The sequence below is a fragment of the Neodiprion fabricii genome, chromosome 5 (genome assembly GCF_021155785.1).
Source record: "Neodiprion fabricii isolate iyNeoFabr1 chromosome 5, iyNeoFabr1.1, whole genome shotgun sequence".
In the NCBI taxonomy this organism is placed as follows: Eukaryota; Metazoa; Arthropoda; class Insecta; order Hymenoptera; family Diprionidae; genus Neodiprion; species Neodiprion fabricii.
This window is the reverse complement of record NC_060243.1, coordinates 34492134-34512012: the sequence shown is the minus strand read 5'-3', so window position 1 is coordinate 34512012 and position 19879 is coordinate 34492134. Positions and strand designations below refer to the sequence as shown.

The window sequence follows — 19879 nt, the reverse complement described above, 5'->3', positions numbered from 1 at the left end:
AATTCAGATACACTTTACACAACTCGCCAGTTCCGCGAGGCATGATATCGGAATTACGAATATCGGAGGCCGGTCACGCTGACCGCGGCGAATACACGTGTGTAGCCAGCAACGCCTACGGTCACGACCGCGCAAACGTTCATCTCCTTGTACAAGAACCACCGAACTTTCCACGAAATTTACGCGTGGCGGAACAAGGAAGTCGCTCGATACTCCTGGCCTGGTCGCCGCCCTCCGGCGATTCGGACCCTGTTCACCCCGATTCTCCGATCATCAGCTATGTCGTTCAATACAAAGAAGCACAAGGTGGGTAGACACATCTAGTTCGACAACCACGAACCACCCAGGATCTCCATCTTCCTTATTTTCACTTCCACTTTAGTTTCCACTTCCATCGTGAGCTTTTACCTTACAATAGGCGCACAGCGTAACCCATCGATTAACTCGACGAAAGCAACTTTTGCAACCTGATAAACTATTCTTGTACCATGAATCGTGCTTCGGTCAACGCTCTCAAGAAATAATTCAATTTTTTCAATACGGTATGACAATAACCTTTTTTTTAAAGTGCTGCAGACTCAAGATTAATCACCCTTGCATATTCAATTCTTCAACAGACGTTTGGCACGCCCACAACTCTCAAAAATTGGTCACTGGTAATAAGACAGCTGCTCTTGTGACACCGTTGAAGCCGGCAACCACATATCACTTTCGCGTCTACGCTGAAAATCATCTGGGAACGTCGGCTCCCAGCGACATACTCCACGTTAGTAATATCGATCATTATTATCATCAGACAATAACTCAGCTTAATCTTTTACTCTTTATTCCAGGTACAAACTGATGTTGAAATTCCTAGTGGACCGCCGAGACAGGTGTCTGTCGAACCCTTAGGTCCTCAGCAGCTCAGGATTTCCTGGCAACCACCGGACAGATCATTGTGGAATGGAGAACTTCTTGGATACAATATAGCATACAGAAATTTAGGGTACGGGCATTATGAAGTATTATCGTCTTATTCAGTGTCCAGACCGGTCCGCGAATTGTGGCCTTTTGCTCGCTGATTGAACACCTTAATTCTTTTAGTCATGATGAAAAATCAGTCAACACCACACCAGTTGGCATAATGGGAAATGGCGATGGTTCCTACAACTACAGACTAACAGGATTAGAAAAATACACTCAGTACAGTGTGGTCGTGATGGCTTTCAATAGCAAAGGGGATGGGCCTGGGTCAGATCCGATAATAGCCCAAACTTTAGAAGACGGTAAGATAATAAGTTTCCTACCTTTTCCAACAATTCCTTAGCATACAAAAATGTAGCGAATCCTCACTTTGTGACACAGTACCTAGCGCTCCGCCTCAGAACGTCGCCTGCGTTGCTCTGACCGCCCAAAACGTCCAGGTTACATGGAAACCGCCACCGTCCGATAAAGTCCACGGTGTCGTGCAAGGGTACAAACTTCTTTACGAAGCAGCAAATGACGCCACATCATCTGAAATTCAAGGCTCTCGCGAGACAAAAATTACTCATGCTTTGAGTACAGTTCTGCATGGGCTAAATCCTTACACGAACTACACTGTTCAAGCTTTGGCTTATACTCGTGCCGGCGAAGGTGTAAGCAGTAGTCCGGTGTCCTGCACCACGGAGGAAACTGGTAAACCAATAGTTCAGAGTTCTTTGTAAAGATAAGCCGTTTCATCTCAACTTCTGTACAATATTGTCTTGTTTTTCAATACTTTCGCCTGCGCAGTTCCTGAAGCCCCAGAAAAAATAAAGGCTGTAACTAGTGGAGAGGACTCAGTTGTGATCTCTTGGCTGCCACCACGCAGACCGAATGGCGTACTGACAAGATACATTGTCTACATCAGAACGTATGATCAGGGTCACGAAAAAAAGATTACACCAAATTCTGTCCCAGCTCAAAATTTGCACTATGATGCTATGGGATTGAAGGTTCGAGACGTATACGAAGCTTGGGTTACGGCGTGGACGAAAGTAGGCGAAGGTTCGAAATCTGCTGTCATCAAACTGCAGCCAAGTTCAACAGGTAAATCAATGAAATTTCTACAGATAAATTCTCAATCGTAGATCTGATGTTATAGCAGCTCTGATTTTTGAACAAATAATCATCGACGTTTCAAAATTAGTTCCAGCTGCAATCATCTCGTTCGGTGGTATGGTTTCGGTTCCGTGGAGAGTGGACGTCACGCTTGCATGTCTATTTGTTGGCGACCCACGACCATCAACCGAGTGGAGGCTCGGTGATGTGAAATTGCAGAAGCAGCAGAGGTGAGCTACATCACGTGTTACTACCTCCGCATGGTGTGTCGCATTTGATAAGCGGTGCCATTCGAAGTCTTCTCACTCGGTTTTAAATCATTTTAGATTAGAAATTGGTCTGGACAACACTCTTCTTCTGAGGACTGTGCAGCGTGGTCACCAAGGCAATTACTCGTGTCACGTTAGGAATTCTCTGGGATTGGACCAAATTGTTTACAGTTTACAAGTCCAAGGTAAAAACCGTAATAATCCATAAATCATCGTGCAGAAGTTTCATTTGAGACACAAATATGACCTTCCCCAACGCCCTGCTGAACTGTAGTACCTAATTACCTTGACTGGTATTCATAGTTTGGAAGCAGATTGAAAATTGTTGGGCCGCGCGTATGTGAAACAATACATCAAACTCGCTTTGCTATCCAACTTTTCAGCTAATTGGTAAACTTCCTACTTTGTGTCTAGTTCCGCCAACTCCACCAACGCTTCTAGCTACTGGAACGACAACCGATGCAATTAAACTGCAGTGGAAGCAGGGGGACAACGGCGGTTCGCCAATAAAAGGATTCTTGCTCGCTTATCGAAAGGAATCAGCTGAATGGGAGGAAGTTATACTAGACCGAAGAGCTAATACGTATTTGCTTGAAGGACTTCAATGTGGGACCATGTATCAATTCAATTTAGCGGCCTTCAATCGCATTGGAAGTGGAAGTGCTAGCAAAACTGAGAGTGCAAGAACTAAGGGGTCAAAGCCTATTGCTCCAGCCAAGCAGCATCTCATCAGGTCTAATCTGACTTCAGTACTATTAGAATTAGCCTCGTGGCAGGATGGTGGATGCCCGCTTCTTTACTTTTCCGTTGAATATAGAAAGCTTTCTGATAAGTGGCATTTGGGTAAGCGTTCACGGTACTCTTTGTTATTATCATTAATCATTTTGCGTCAAAATGAATAAACTATTATATACTATTTTAGCTTCGAATGACATTCGACCGCATTCGCGGTATACGATAGTTGGGCTGACAAGTAGTACCAGTTACGAATTAAGACTGACGGCGTATAACAACGCTGGTTCTACGCAAGCAGAGTATACATTTGTCACTTCAAGTTACAACGGTGGAAAAAGGGCCTTCGATGATTCCATGATAGACGTCGAGGAAACCCCGTTGTACTTGGACGCACAGGTCCTCGCTCCTAGTGTTGTTTCAGTACTGGCTGTGATATTGGCTGTTGCTGGCGTTTGTTTTTGTTTGAAGACGCGTGAGTATTTGTTTTTCAACGTTTCAAAGAGATGCATTCTGAATTCGTTGCAATAACGCATTTTAGACCCCCGAAGAGCTGGAGCCGCAAATGATCCGCCTTCTCAAACCCAAGCGGCTTTAGACAACAAACATAATATGGAGCAGAGAGAACAATACTACGCAACTGCCAGAAAACCAGGGCATCAGTCACCCTGCCGAGAAGTTAATCATGGTCTTGAACGAATCCCCGAATATTCTGAGGATATATACCCGTACGCTACTTTCCACCTTCCTGAGCAAGAAAATCTATCTGCTAATCCTATGCGGCAGGCCTTCTTCTACGAGCGCGGAGAGACGATGCTTCAAGGAGCTCAGGTATGCCTGCGATGATGAAATTTAAGTCATCGGCCTCATTATTCGACAGCGAAAATCCAAAGATGATTTGCTAAATCTCTTTCAGCGTGACATGGATCAGTACACCAAGGTTCGAGGACGTTCCCCTCGCAAATCCAAGTCTTTCAAGTCGGAATCAGAGGAATACGATACTCTAGGCTCCGATAGCGATACAGAAGTTGGTACCAGCAGTCGAACAGAGTCTTCAAATCACCTGGACGACTCGGGACCAACTTCGATGATAGCGAGATCGCCCGGGCCAAATTCCGGGGTTCATCGAAGTCGTGAACAACGATTGGCTCGGGTCCCGAGGGCGGTTCATCATAGTAAGTTAGTATTCGGACTTCTGTGTCGATTTTGAAGCAGCTAATACTGTGCTAATCTCACTCATTACTTCTTGTCTACTTTTTCCATCAAATGCACATCAGACGTGATATACCACACGCAAGAATCGAGCACATCAACAGAAGCGTCACCAATTTCTGAACGAAAGACTTTTCCTAGACTGGAAAAGCAGAGGTATGCAGTCATTGTACGTTCTTTACTCAGCTACAATTTGTTGTAAAATAACTTTCGTTGGCATGGCATGTCGAAAAAAGTGAATTGATCTGACCACTGGGGAATGTATGTAAAATTTGCTCTGATGAAGGTGCATTGCGTATTTTTACATTGGATATTATAGAATGAATAATAACTATGTAAGATTTAGAATTTACTACAAATATACAATGTATATTGTACAAAATGCAACGTTTATCGTAAAATGAGGTACACTTTTCTACACTCCTGAATCATCAAGTTTACAGAACGTAACCATATTCGATTGGTGCATTCTTCCACTAGTGTAGAAGGTAGAGAAAAGTGTGCAACATTAACTGAAGACCTTGTGTTAATGCGTGCAAATTTTTGCGACATTTTTTAGAGATTGGAGCAACTTACTTTTGCCCATGCAGTAGCGCTGGCTCGGGCAGATGTGAAATGGACCAGATAATCCAGCTTGATAAGGTATTTTCACTTTGCTACACTGATTTTTTTAGGAGTCGTGGAGCAACGCCAGATATTTCAGTTGATCCAGGCCGTGATCCAAATGGGATTCGGACAATTTTAAAATTATCAGAGGCCGGAATGCGTCCGTATTCGGCGAACTTATCATCAAGTCATTCTGCAAACACGGTCTGTAATCGGCTATTGCAAGCTCCAAGTATCTGCAGCAATCGAGCAAAAGAGCTTAACGAGAGAAAATCCGTCGAGTCATTTTGTCTGCTGGATGAACCCCGCGACTTTTGGCGGACCGTTAAAACTATAAACCGCGAGAGAAACGAAGACTGGGGTAGTGAGTTGTCAACCTTGGAGCTGAAACCACCTTCCGGCTTTATGGATGCCCACGAGACAAGCGAAGCTGAGTGCGACATGGACATGAAGCTTAAACTCCATCACAAAAAGGGGATCACGCTCAACGCCCTCTCCAAGTCACCAAAAGACTTTACCATCACTGTTTAAGTCTAACGAATATCAAAATAAATGTATCTTATTGATTATTAAGATTAAGAAAATAAATTTGAATTATATAAAATGACTGTTTCAACCATTGCTGATGACGCTCTATGTACAATAAATACATATTTTTGTATGCCTGCATTATTATGTATTGAAGACATTCCATTTCATTCCAACTACACGGTTTTCATGCTGTTCCCTTACCTTGAAAACTAATTCAAACTTTGGTTCCAGCCACGGAGTATTTCTACTCATTCGATAATGTAGAACTAGAACCAATTTGTTCAACACGACTTACAATTAAACTAATTCTACGCACGACCTTGCAACAGAGGCTACAGTACCCCACGACCGAAATGGTTCGCAGTTTGGGCGCCAGGTTCCGCTAGTAGTGGTGAACATTCTGTTTTGTCTCCATGCCGCCAAGTTGACCAACAGACGGGTCCGACGTCGCGTCGGTATCGGTAATAGACCTTCTAAGCTGTAATTATGTCGGTAGTCAGGAACGAATCGCTGACAAAGAAATGAGTGCTTATCGAAGGCGAAGATCAATAACGCAAGTGCACAGCACCTTGCTACGGTACCAGTCCTCTGCTTCGAAATGAAACAACAACCCTACCGACATCTGCGAGCCAAATTACAGAGAGTCTGTAACCCAACTCTTACCCTGTGTCAGTATTAACCTAGGTCAATATGCAGTCCATATTCCGATGACAATTTATCCCTTCCATAAACGTGTCGCAGCATACAAGATATTCGTTGCCAACAGGGTGAACTTTAACAAAAAAATGGAATTCGGTATCATACTCACGAGTGCTGTGATATCTGGATAAATTCCAAGCTAAAAATATCATTGTCCCAAACAATAACACAATATCAAGAACGCACAAAACGAATGCCTTTAGTATGATAGTGAGAACCTGAAATTAAACATAATTCCTCGTAATTTCAACAGCTGTCCTCCGTCTAAATCGGATATAGACTGCACGCATGTATATGCAGGTCCAAAAATGAACGAGAAGCGACTCCCGCAGCAGAGAAACCTCGTTAAATATAAATAACCTTCACCACAACCCTCTTAAATACCATGAGGCATAAAACCTGAGCGATTCGTCTTTTCGCCGAGAGGAATTCGAATCCGGGGTGTTAGAGAGGTAGAAAAGGGCGTATTGACCCTTGAGACTCAGGGAGTCCATCACGCAACTTTTCTCACCAAACTATTCACGTGAGATCCAATGGTTTCACCTACCAGGTTGCAAAGCATTAGCCGTGAAAGGTAAAATAACAAAAGTTACCTGCTAGCCCCTGTTAGGTAAAGGAGAATCTGTAGTTTTCAATAAGGCATGGGCTGCATGGGGCTCTCCATGGTAATTCATATTTGTTATGAAAAATTGCTACAGACTCCACTCAGAAGTATACAAACCCGGAGGCAAACTCTATTCAAGGCTTAAGAAATTACCGTCACGGTGGCCATAGGAAGTTCATTAGTATTTGCAGAGGCAACTACCGGTTCGACTCATATGGTCAAGCTGATATTATACGATTCGGTCTTCGGGTTCAACAAACCTGCGCTACTGTAGATTAAATTTTCGCATGTAATAAACTGGAAAAGAAAATGAAAGAATCAAAACTGGCCGCAAGCTCTAAAGTATACGCATCGAAAAATTCCAAATGCAAGAGGGAAAAGGTACAACTTCAGAAGCCATTTATTAATTCAAACGGCATTCCGCCATCATCTATAAGGAGAGAAATTGTAACAAGCATCGACGAACCAGTTCCGCGCTGTTTCAAAACCGTTTATGGGAATAAATTCTTGTGCAGACTCTCAGCCTTTCGCCGTCTTTGAAAACGGTGAAGCTTTAAAGATAATTCATTACGAATCAAGTTTCTAATATCTGTAAGATTATTTTCTACGCGGAGCATCTTCTTTCGTGTGAGGGCCATAGCGATAAGAAGAAGTGGCTGTGCGGCACCGCGGTACCCGGATCGCGAACCAGCTACACGAAGAGATGATTCTTTGAGGTGTTTCGTTAAACCAGTATCCGACTAACCACCAGGCGGTGAGTTCTCGCCGGGTCCGTCAGTCAGTCGATCGCAAGCCGTTGAACCAGCCGCGCAGACTCCGACCGTCGCAAAACCAACCACCCAACGACCGTAGCGTGCCTCTGCGACGATTAGATCTCCGGAAACGTGTTCCGTATAATTCTAGGAAAAACGGCGCAGCGCGTTGTTAGGGTTGTGCTTCTGTTCTCCAGGCTCGCTGTGCACCACTGTTATTGACATTAACACCCCGGGACCTGGGACCTGGGAGGCCAATAGTAACAGCATACGTGTTGCATCGCATCGTGTAGTACACACGGTAGTGCGCATCTTTTCGTCGACACCACTGTGATACTGTGCAGTGATCTAAAACGGGGATCATGAGTACACCGGTGAAGAAGGTGCCAATTCACCTCCAGGTAAGCAGCGATCACGCGTTTACGTATTCCGCGACAAAAGCAGCCCGTTATAGTAGGATGAATGTAAACCGACGCCGGTTACGTAATAAGCTATTTATGCTGTAGTAACGATCAGTGTGTACGTTTGCGTGCACTGGTGATGGCAGCGAATGTTGATGTGTTCAAAAATTAGCTTTGTCAACGGTGATATTGAAAGGCGGGCAGAAATCCATTCGAACATGAACGAGCTGCTTCGGTTTGGAACCGGTTTTCGGTTTCAATCCTCATCGGCTATCAGCCACTGTGCCGATTGTTAACTAGGACACTCTCAGTCCCAACCCTTGAACTCGGGGTCGTGAAGATACCTGTTCCACCATATCACGCCTTCTCTTTCGTGATAACGTATCTGTTTATGTTCTTCGACGGTGTACCGCTCTATTCCAGTTGTTCACGGTGCATCTATCTCCTCCTCCTCCTCCCTGCAGTATTTGTATGCAGACATGGACGTAAAATACACTCTCTACTTCGTAGTGTGTACCTCGTCACCGTTCTTATCGGTTGTCTATGACCGGTACACACCGTGTATGGTTCAAAACAAGTGAACCACACGCTATCCATTGATACATTCACTATCTGGATCAGCGACTGGACGCTGAATGAAAGCACAGTGTTTAATCATTGCCACGAGACTGCCCAGTTATGACAATGTTGTTTCAAGTCGGAATCATAAATTTGGAATTAAATTTATAGAAATTGACTACAGATTATCAATAGTTTTCTCACTTGTTATGAACCCATGGTATTCGTTGCAAGTGACCTTCACTCTCCTGTGTCTAAAAAGAATCTATGTATTCACAGCCTAGCATCCGCTCACGACTGGCAGTTTACTGTTACAGAATATGAATTGAGAAACTCTTCCTTATAGTCTGAACAACAAAAGCGAAAAATTAACCAGCCGAAGATCTCCACATACTATCGCAGTTGATACCGTTGCAGGTTAGGTGTACCGTATATGAAATAATTATGAGAAAGTTACGAGGAGACCTGAAAAACTACACCGTGTCATGTGCTACTGAATATTCGCATTCCCTGTGCCATAAAGGAGCTGAAAAACTAGTCTTCCGAGAATATCTGCGGTAGACGTCGCGGCTGTACCGCGCTGAATCGATACCAACACTAACGCGTGTCTCCATGGAAATGAACATAACGAGTTGTTGCGACGCGAAAAGTGTAAAATGTTAGACCCAGCTCTTTGCTGGGTCTGCAGGTGTGTCGAAGAAAAAAACATTTTTTTTTTTGTTTCTTTATTGAACAGTCATTGACCGTTACCTGCCGGAGCTGTCACCCATACAGCCTCGACGGACACGTGAAAATTTCCATACGTTACTTCCGGAAGTGCCGGGAAACACGGCGCATGAATCGGCTGGCTACTAGATAAAGTGTACGATACCATTATATATATATATATGTATACTCGAGGCTACGGGCACGTTATAATCTAGCCGACCGCAACGCTTACGTTGAGCCATGGCAATTCTAGGTCGTCATTTAATAAGGCTTTACGCTCATTGTTCGGAGTTCATTATACAGAGTCCGAGTAAGAGAAAATAGTACCTATACAGTTCCCGGCTGAGTATATTTTTATTTTCGTCGAGCTTCATTATCCTGAACAACAATCTTCGCATGTCAAATCTTAATTTCGGCTACTGCACTCTTTATCGAGTCAGTGATCGTTTCATCTATGGGGGCAGTTCAGACTCAGGGTTGGTTATTGACAAGGACTGAAATAAAATTACTAAAGGTTCATAGCGTCGTCACCGTCTACTGTGGCTGAAAATATCATGGCAGGGCACAGACCTTCCATTTCCGCCCGGATCGATACGGTACTAGAGAATTTCCGCGCTAAATCCCGAACGCTTCCGTGCGGGTATATTAATGTTTAGCAGAGAATCGTAGACATGTATGAAATTCGAAACGTGAAGACGATAAGCTCGAAGAAAACTTTTCATCTCCAATCTTTGGCTTTGAAGTCATTGAGCCACGCAGTTTGCTGGTTTGTTATTTCTTTTTTTATTTGTGACGCAGAGAACAGTCTAAAATCTGAACATCAGTCGTGCAGTATTTGTATAAATTTTCACGATATATACTCCATATATTGGCAAAATATATGTAATTCACGAATCGCGACGAGGTTGACGACATGTATTGAGAAAATCTATATTGGAGGCCACTTCAGAGGGTTGGGCATGGACGTAGGTGGCGCTGATACCTTGAGGGTGCAAATACAACCGCAGGACAACGCCCTGGGTTATAATGTAGTGATGTGAAAACCCCTTAAGGAATCGAACTATCTTCCCATGTAATGCGGAGAAAGTCGAAACCTAAAAATAGATGATCCAAGTAGCGGGAAAGGAATTATCGAAATAAACCTGACCCGCACGATTGTATACCTATATCTCTATGCATGAGTGACTCGAAGAATTCCACATGACGAAGTTACTACCATTATTATTATTATTCACACTATTTTTACCTACAGCTCATGTTCTCTGTTTTCATTCTTATTTTCAGAGCGCTCAAAACCGGCTTCTCATTAAAAATGGAAAAATCGTCAACGAAGATGAAATTGTGGACAATGACGTCTACGTTGAGGATGGTGTGATCAAGTTAGTATTGAAAAAAATATTTACAAATAACCACTGTCTATCCTTATTTCATTCTTACTGCACAAAACAATGAAACCGAATCCCAACACAGTCTATCGGGGTTTAGCGCACATTTCATCCCTTTGCAATTCCTAGTGTGAGGGCGGATATATTTGCCTGGGGTGTAACTTTAACTCGGACTACCTTCTAACCAGTTTAAACTGTTGATGCCCAGTGAACAGAAAACCGAAGGGTGGTCTGACCGATTTAATTTTAAGATTAAAACACCCGGCTCATATTCGTGACTCACGATCAGTCACATGGTCGCCAACATGCGCCGCGTCAATATCACTGCAGAGTTTCTAGATCAGTGAATCATTTTTAGTCAAGGCCAATGGAGAGGGTCCTTTCCCTAAACCTAAACAACCCTGAAAGTATAGCTAATCATTATAAACAACTCCCTCTTTCAATACGACCTCAAAGAGGACTGTGCCGAAATCCGTGGAATAATGGAATCGAGAATTGCAAACCCTTCAACAAAGTGCCGCTATTCGGGCAAACTTCCAAATCCCGACATTTCTTCGTTAGCAATCTTTAGCCACGGATAACACGCCTATATGCACTGCGCAATTGCTTTGGATCGATGGTTTGGCTCTAGCTGATGCTGCAATGATTCGACGAGAAATAATCCCTACAGAAATCTTGACCATTATTACCGTGGAAAAATGTACAGTATTTTTCGTGAATCCTAAATATATTCACATATTATGTTTACGCACTTTCATATCGCGTTTGTAATGAATAAATTTGAACTGAGCTTCGGGTTCAGATAACATTAAGTGGTTTATCAAAACTCGACGATAAGTCGATGACATGGTCATTACCAATTTCTATTGACCGCCAATGGAGGCCGAATGAGATTACCCGTAATGTCTGAGATATCGAACCTAAGAGCATTGAAGAAGCATGCTTCAAATTTCACGCTCTTAGCTTTGATGCCCTCCGTATGACTTAGATACTGAAAGGAATAAGTATTCATCGGAGTGTAAATGTAAGGAAATAATGGGATTATTTCAGTGTGATAATGATTGAAAACAATGATAAATAATTTCACGGTACTATAAGGAACAATCGCGGACAAAGTAACGTCAGATCAAAAGAACGGGTATGGTTTTAAACGGCTCTTAAAAGTTTTCTTTTTCCGATCTAACAGCTATTGAAAACAATAGAACATTCTTCGCATTGCAGCTAGCCTCATACACGTACTACAGAAAATGTCCGTCTATTTTTAATACATTTCCTAATCTATTTACGTACACGCTAGTTTAAAGCTTAGAGGACATTGCCCACGCTAGGTGCTAAAATGAAATTATAATGTAAATAAAAGAATCTCACGCAGTATCGTGCTGAAGAGAACAATTCGCGTTGTATTTTGCGATAGTTAAACTCGGAATACACGTGTACATTTCGAGTGGTTTGTACTAATTATCGTCATGCTATGAAAAAAAAGAGAAAATAAACCACTAGTCCGAGCCGCGAGGAATAAGTTTAGATAATTTTATCCATTTCTATGTCGTCAAAATGCAAAAGAATCACAACAACTTCGATCGCAGCGTGAATCGTTAGTGGTGTAGAATTAATTCACACCTTATCCACTTCACATCAGCAATTAGTATGCTCTCTTAATTACTTTCTATTCTGTATTCGTATACGAACGATTGTCAGGATCGACGAACGCATGCTAATGTCCGCCCTCCTGCACATACCATTATTGGCTGAATCATTTTAATCCATCCAACACATGTTTGATCACGAATGCAGGGGCACCAGCAACGGAAGCGTTTGTCACGGTAGACATACATGCCAGATCGAGAGCCGCCACGTATTTTGACGTCCAGACTATTCTTAACCCTTTCAGGCACAATGGATGCTCGGCGTCCCACTTCAAAAATTTCGACGTCCTAGCCTCAACCACGTTTATTTACAACTTAAAATGATCATTGTTACTTCGTATAATCCGAAAAACCCCCGAGTAACTAGTTTCGGTCAGAATCATCGAATTTTGATAGGTTTTTTGATTTTACGTCCGCCATATTTAATCCACCATCTTGGATTTAGAAATCATCAAATCCTGACTTCAGATTCGTGATCAGCGACCCCAGAAACTCCCGATTAACAAAATTTAGACCAAATATTAAATTGAGAAATGTGTGACTGAAATGGTTAGAATACTGCCAACGAACGAACGCGGAACGCGATGTTGACTTGATTCTTTTCACACAACTCCGCATATCATACATCGATAGCGTTAAGTATATCACTTATGATATGTTGATTCATAGACAGCTGGGACGCAACCTGATAATACCAGGTGGAACCAGAGTGATTGATGCACGAGGAAAATATGTGATGCCAGGAGGAATCGATCCTCACACCCATTTCGAGCTAGAATTAATGGGAACCAAGTCAGTGGATGATTTTTATCAGGGGACCAAGGCCGCTGTCGCTGGGGGTACCACGATGATTATAGACTTCGCAATACCCAAGCAAGGGGAGTCGCTCCTCGAGGCTTACGACAGGTACAGAGCAACTGCCGACGAAAAGGTCTGCTGTGACTACGGGCTGCACATCGGGGTGACATCATGGAACAGCAAGGTGAGAAACCTTCACCCTGTAAATCCTTCGGCCAGTCGGCCCGCGAATTAATAATTAGCGTCACTCTTCTGCTGCCGCTTTAAATGCGGCACTTCCTGTATTCGCATCCTCCACGCACTGTCATTTCTGCAGCAGGGTGATCAAAACTACCAGACCGCGCGTTTTATAACTTTAATGATGCTTAATGGACGTCGGCATTTTAGAGAGGCTGGCGGTCGGTCAGTCTGCTGCTGCGCCGAAACGGGGGTCAATTAATTTGCATTATTCGTCTCTTAACTCTTTAAGCGGACGGAGTATGCCTACCCACACTTGGCCACTTTCTCCCACTGACATGGTGGGAAAATATTATTGTTTTCGTCAAGTCAAGTGGGCTAGTTTTTCACCAATTAGACGTGTAACCTCTTACACAACTGTACAATAATGTGCTAGTGCCTTGTTTACATTATTACTGCACAAATTGTAGATATAGTACTTTATACAATAAGTGGATAGGCGGAATCATTTTATGTATTACTTCGTCCATTTAATTCATCCTTACAAGCATTCTGCTATTTGAATTAATAAAAGTACGTTGTTCTTCAAACACGCCGCCAGTATTTAGCAATTATTAGTCTTTTGTCGTTGACTCATTATTATTAAGCCAGAAACAGAATCAATACGAACAAAACAGCGAAGAAATTGATTTCGAAAAGTGAAACAATCAAACTCTAAATTCACCATGAATTTGTTACGTGGTGATGCACGATCAGTAAAAAGAGCAATAGTGCTCGATTCAAAACGAGACGGCAAGTTACTGTAGTTGAAGGTCAAGTTAACGTCAGCTTTGCTGGTTACTGTGCAGAGCCATAGACCAGTTATTCTTTATCTTTCACTCAGCCAAAGATGCTCTGGTAACTGACGAACCAGTGCAATGACACATAATTAGAGGCAGTGACCAGAACTCTGAGAACGGGAATATGGAAACGTTTTAAATTTCCTTGCATGGGCAGGTGGTTCATCCACGAATACTTGCTTATACGCTCCATGGTATACCGACGACTTAGTTGCTCATGAAACATCTGTAACCGGGACAAGCCTCTTTCAAACCAACGAACTCACCATGGAGATCGAAGATTAGAAGTGTCAAAGCTTTCTCTTTTTCCTCAGAACCGATAGGAATCACAATTTGCTTGCTAAAGTCAACTCTCGACTTTTTACGCAACCGCAAATCAATATAGAATCGTATAACTGCAAAGTTTGAACAACCTAAATCTGATCCATAAATTGAATTTGTTGCCAGGTCAAAGAAGAGATGGCAATTCTTGCCAGGGACCACGGAATAAACAGTTTCAAAGTGTTCATGGCCTACAAGGACACTTTCATGCTAAGGGATCCCGAGCTGATCGAAGTTTTTGCGGCGTGCAAAGATATCGGAGCCGTAGCTCAAGTCCACGCTGAAAACGGTGACCTAATTGCGGAGGTAAGCCTGTCACAGTTCTTGACTTTTTCTTTTCGCACTTTCAAAAAAGTTTGCAATGTTCAACATTCGGCAAGCCGTCTTCTCAATTCTAAAAGACGTCGGTATTCACCGCCTGAAACAATTTCAGAACACGAAACGACTTCTGGCTGCTGGTGTGACCGGACCTGAGGGTCACGAGATGTCGCGCCCGGAAGAGGTTGAAGCTGAAGCGGTAAACAGAGCCTGCGTGATCGCTAATCAGGTAACCCATAGACCGTTTCTTCGTTGTCACGAGCAGCAGATACAGGCGTACAATTATGCACGAGCAAAATTTTCATTTGCCGATTATTATTATGAGTTTTCCCCACGTCGAGCGAAGAGAAACGGCCTTTCTAGCACGTTTTTTCTTTCACCACTCATTTTTTAAATAGTAGTTGTGCACGACTAGGTCAACTGCCCGCTGTATGTTGTGCATGTGATGAGTCGGAGTGCAGCTGAAGAAGTTGAAGCAGCTCGAAGACGCGGTGTGATAGTGTGGGGTGAGACATTGGCAGCTGCTTTAGGAACCGACGGTACACAGTACGCACACTCTTGCTGGAGACACGCAGCTGGACACGTGCTCAGCCCTCCTCTGAGGCCTGATCCTGACACACCTTACAATTTAATGATAAAACTTGCAACGTAAGTGTTCATAGTTTTTGAATAACCGCTGTGAAACTGGTCGGAAGAGACATGTTTGACTTTACGCCAGCTGCGGAGATAGACGGACGTCGCGGCCAGCCAACACAAACCTGCGTTGAGATTATTCGTCCTCTTCCATCTTATTTGTACAAACTTGATGTGTCTAGTTGCAAAAATCAGGACTGTGCACGCTCATTTAAATTACAGTATATTTTCAATGCACCTCTTTCGGCACGTTTTTTCACCCGTGACGCTTTTATGCATAGCTTGAATATTTTTCTTCAATAGATGCAAATTTGTGGTAGTATTTTTTTTTCAATTTACTTGGTTATTACAAGGTAGCTTAGCGATGATTCGTTTTTTTGTACCATGTGCCGAAATATCATCTCGAAGGGATCTTTTCGAAATTAGAGAACTTTGTATGATCTGACATTTAGGTAAATTGTCCGCTGTACGTATCTCCTGTGACGAGCAAATCATCGGCCGATGTTATAGCTGCTAAACGCGCCAACGGTGTTGTCGTATTCGGGGAACCCCCAGCGAGTAGCCTCGGGATTGATGGTAGAGATCAATACGGAAAGGATGTTAACAAGGCTATAAAGCTGATCACAAATCCTCCATTAAGACCAGATCCAACAACACCTGCATATTTGATTGAGCAACTTGCTCAGTAAGTAGATTAACTGCTGCAAAAGCAGAAACCATAGTACAAGGTCGATATAATTTTGTCACTCAACTTTTATCTCACATTTAACTCTTCATCGTTAATTAGCCCTGAAGTCCGTCAGTGAATTCACTACAAAACCTGAGAGTTTACTCGTGCCTACAGTTACACGATGATGCAACTGCACAGTCACGTTAGATGATAATTTTTTCTCGCGTGGGCGTGTAGAAGGCAGTCGTATAAACATATTACGCAGTCTCTTTATGAGGAGGTCGATCAAGCCTGTCTTACATGCTGCAAGATTATTCTAACACCAGCGAAATTCAGATAGCAAAAATACGCGTCAAACAAGTCGAGCACTCTCTCTCTCTCTCTCTCTCTCTTAGGATGTCTCTTGAATAATGCATTAATTCTTAATCAATCATTGGATCCTACGGATTTAGGAATAGAAAGAAATTGATGAAAAAAAAAACATCACCGCAATTGCGAAAATATATTTGAATTGCATAAGATAAATTAACTTAAAATTCAATATACCATGCATACGTAAACCGTCATCGGCACAAGATCAAACTCGCACCTTTTACCATGGCGTAAACTCTTGACGAATTTCTTTTCTGACCAGTAAAATGTTTATTTATCGATTCCCAACTGCCAGGGTGAGATCCTGAAATCACATCACGGGGATCATACACCACGGTAGATTAAATTTACAATACTTACAAAATCGTTTGCCTGACGATTAGGGGCGGTCTCCAAGTGACCGGCAGTGACAACTGCACCTTTAATTCGGAGCAAAAGGCTCTCGGAAAGAACGATTTCTCCAAGATTCCAAACGGCGTCAACGGAGTCGAAGACAGGATGTCCGTTGTTTGGGAAAAGGGAGTTCAGGCCGGAATAATGAACCCGACCAGATTCGTCGCAGTGACGAGCACGAATGCTGCTAAGATATTCAACCTCTACCCAAGAAAAGGTGTCATAGCTGTCGGCTCCGATGCGGACATCGTTATCTGGGACCCAAACAGGAAACGCACCATTTCTGCTGAGACGCACGTGCAAGCAGTAGACTTCAACATCTTTGAGGTGATTTGTTAACAGTCGCTACGTATATGCCTAAATTGTACGACCATGCATCAACAAATTTCGTGTTCAACCCGATCAGGGTTTGGAAGTCCACGGTGTTCCAGAATACGTAATCGTCAACGGCCGCGTCTGCGTCGACGAATGTGACGTCAAAGTTGTTCACGGCTACGGCAGATTCGTGGAAACTCCGGTGTACCCTCCGTACGTTTACGACCTCATTTCCGAACGAGAACAGGTAATTGTTCAATAATTTGTGATCAGGAATCAACCAGATAACCTTAGTTTCGCAGGGTGGCCATCCATATGGAAAAACTGGAAACCCTGGAATTGCCAGATTTTTAATTTTGTCGTGGAAAAAACTGAAAATATCAGTCTTGTGTCATAGGAATTAGAAATGATTTTTTGAGATAACAAGTTTATGTTTTATCGTCGATAAAACAAATTTGCTTAAACTGAATTTTTTCTACGCACGTACATTATATTTTTCTTCAATTTGAATTGAATTTGAACCGTATATAGATTTAATAAGCTGACCGATTCAGATTTTAGTAACTTACTAGAAGTGGGAAAAAGTTCGGGAATTTTTTTCCCAAAAATTTGAGGCCACCCTGGTTTCGACAAGCAGTGTCGAGGCAGGCGAATCGTTGATAAAAATACGAGCTTGACGATGAATATTTAGAAGCCACGTGGAGTGGCTCGGACAGAAGTGGAGTTGAAACGATACGCCGAGGAAGACGCAGCCATGGCGAAGGCCAGGGAAGCCGCGAAGGCGGCTGCTGCAACGGCTGCGGCGAGCGCGGCGACGATCGGCAATATTTATACAAACGGTTCGGTGGACAGTCTGAAACCGAAATTGCAGAATCTCTCGTGCGTTCCAACCTTGCCAGAGTCAGCCGTGGTCACCCCATCAGCAAAGGGTCCGCGTCTCGAGGGTCAAAGAAACTTGCAGGATTCTACCTTCTCGATCAGTGGTAAGTCTGCCGCTTATTGCTGCTCTGTCGGTAACGGCGAGGACGTTTTGTTTCCGCTAGCTTATCTATGTTTTTTTTTCCTACCACTTTGAATTTTCAGAGGACGTCGACGAGGCTCGTCGCGCTTGCATCCGCGTCAATAATCCTCCTGGTGGTCGCAGCGCCGGCGGATTTTGGTAATTTGATCCCTTAAGGGTCGTCATGGTTCCGCTTAACGCGCAGGCAAAAGAAAAAAAGAATGATAAGCAAACTGTCCTGGAGTAAGAGAAATTACTAATAACAAGGAAAACCGGCTGAAGGGCAACAGCAAATCCCATCCCACTTTACGTTTTACCTCATAAATACTGCACTACCTGCATCCCGTTCCGTAACACCCGGCGTCCTATCACCGTTACGGCTTGTAATCTATAGCTTTGACGTTTCGCTACTTACCAAATATTAAACGTTAAGTTTTCACCAACGTTCAACTTCATCAAGGTCTGTCCCACCCAAGGAGGAAACGGAGGCGCCAAGTCAGTAGGTTATGCGAATGTACCGCAGACCTGATAGATAGGTATAATCATTATTGGTAATTCGTTCAATCGTTCATTAATTCGTTCGTTCGTTCACACGCTCTGCTTAATAAGACTTGAATTATTGTTACATCTAATCTCGTGTCGAAGTCTGTACGCCTGTCGCTCCAGCTGGAAGCCTGCCTCTTTTCGAGCTTTCACAATAAACCAATAACCAATAAAAAATAAGTATATATCCGTTAGTTATTCTAACGCGCATGTTGCAGCAGCAAAGATAATGAGGAATGCTTGTAAAATCGCCAAATATTTCTCCGAAGGCGGCGGTGCTTGGGAACATAATAATATTATGACAAATGATTATTTAAACTGAGTCTCGTCTCTTTATATACATAGGTATACATATAATATATTGTTAAGTTCTGTGTTAAGTTTTCAATAGGTAAGGTTACAATTTTTTGTTTTAACAAACGTTTTTTTAAAAATATTTCTGTTACAAATAATAATAATAGTAATAATAATAATGACGATATGAGGCAATAATCTTATGGGTTTTATTATATTACGCGATTCTCCTTAATGGATAACATTACTGTGAGTACAAGATTGTCATTATACCGAATATAATGATATTAGTGTAGCTAACTGATTGTCAGAATTTTAGTTATATACAATAGAAACGTATTCGATTTTAATTACGCTCGACTAATAAACGTGCAGCAGCCAGATAATATGGAAAAAATTAGCGTTCGTATTATATTTATAAATTAAAGTTAAATGAAATAAAATTTACATCAATTATGCAGTATCTGGAGAGTTGATAATCGTATCAATATAAAATTCTTTCTTTGTTTTAACTCAATAACAATTAGGAAACTGAATTTCTTCACTTATTTATTTATTTATAAATATACTTGCTCTCGTCTCACACAGATTAATCAATTAATACGAGCAAATAATCAATTGAATTAATATTGCGCTGATTATACGCGCACTATATGGAAGCAAATATTTGTTTCACAATCAGCAGAAGAAGCCGCTCGAAGTAATTTGAAGCCTCTTAGGGTATAATTACTCGTTCTTGTTCTAAACATGGTGCAGAATAAGACATTATACATTTACAGATGTGCATGTATAATTTATAATCTGTACGTACAACATGTTACGTATGTATAACATTAGATAATGAATTTACGCCAAGAATTTGCAGAATCGGTATTGTGACGCACATTATACGGTTGAAAACACGTGATATCGAGATTTTTCACGGATCGTTGATTAATTGAATAATTCAAGTTATTGATTGAAACTGAAAAACGAATATCCAAACAAGAAAATCATCATACTGATCATTGATACTAACATTGCTTATTCGCCGTAGCTG

At 42.3% G+C, this 19879-nt stretch overlaps 2 protein-coding genes across 15 annotated transcripts in view; both read left to right on the top strand.

The window, feature by feature from the left end:
• Window positions 1-5512, top strand: part of LOC124182677 (Down syndrome cell adhesion molecule-like protein Dscam2) — a 50315-nt gene extending 44803 nt beyond the window's left edge. For 4 of the 11 annotated variants that reach the window (XM_046570227.1, XM_046570224.1, XM_046570225.1 and 1 more), the window contains 14 exons: window positions 8-306; window positions 618-766; window positions 834-988; window positions 1087-1268; window positions 1348-1659; window positions 1756-2052; window positions 2153-2294; window positions 2391-2518; window positions 2748-3176; window positions 3256-3540; window positions 3607-3896; window positions 3982-4240; window positions 4343-4433; window positions 4952-5512. In XM_046570227.1, coding sequence (XP_046426183.1) covers window positions 8-306; window positions 618-766; window positions 834-988; window positions 1087-1268; window positions 1348-1659; window positions 1756-2052; window positions 2153-2294; window positions 2391-2518; window positions 2748-3176; window positions 3256-3540; window positions 3607-3896; window positions 3982-4240; window positions 4343-4433; window positions 4952-5414 — 3481 coding nt within the window. In that variant the 3' untranslated portion in view covers window positions 5415-5512. Of the gene's footprint in view, window positions 1-7; window positions 307-617; window positions 767-833; window positions 989-1086; window positions 1269-1347; window positions 1660-1755; window positions 2053-2152; window positions 2295-2390; window positions 2519-2747; window positions 3177-3255; window positions 3541-3606; window positions 3897-3981; window positions 4245-4342; window positions 4447-4836 lie in introns of all 11 variants that reach the window. The other 7 variants (XM_046570229.1, XM_046570232.1, XM_046570231.1 and 4 more) reach the window with 7 other exon arrangements.
• A 1951-nt stretch (window positions 5513-7463) lies between these two features.
• On the top strand, window positions 7464-18702 carry LOC124182575 (dihydropyrimidinase). Of its 4 annotated transcripts, none has more exons than XM_046570026.1 (11): window positions 7464-7870; window positions 10421-10515; window positions 12837-13149; window positions 14429-14608; window positions 14736-14849; window positions 15706-15938; window positions 16679-17015; window positions 17095-17250; window positions 17695-17986; window positions 18087-18162; window positions 18464-18702. In XM_046570026.1, the coding sequence occupies exons 1-11, from the start codon at window positions 7832-7834 to the stop codon at window positions 18504-18506; spliced, it is 1878 nt and encodes a 625-aa protein (XP_046425982.1). In that variant the 5' UTR covers window positions 7464-7831; the 3' UTR covers window positions 18507-18702. The 4 variants fall into 4 exon arrangements, with proteins under 4 accessions (XP_046425982.1, XP_046425983.1, XP_046425984.1 ...); XM_046570027.1 differs by lacking the exon at window positions 15706-15938 and adding an exon at window positions 15036-15268; XM_046570028.1 differs by having other exon boundaries at window positions 18087-18702.
• The last annotated feature ends 1177 nt before the right edge of the window (window positions 18703-19879 follow it).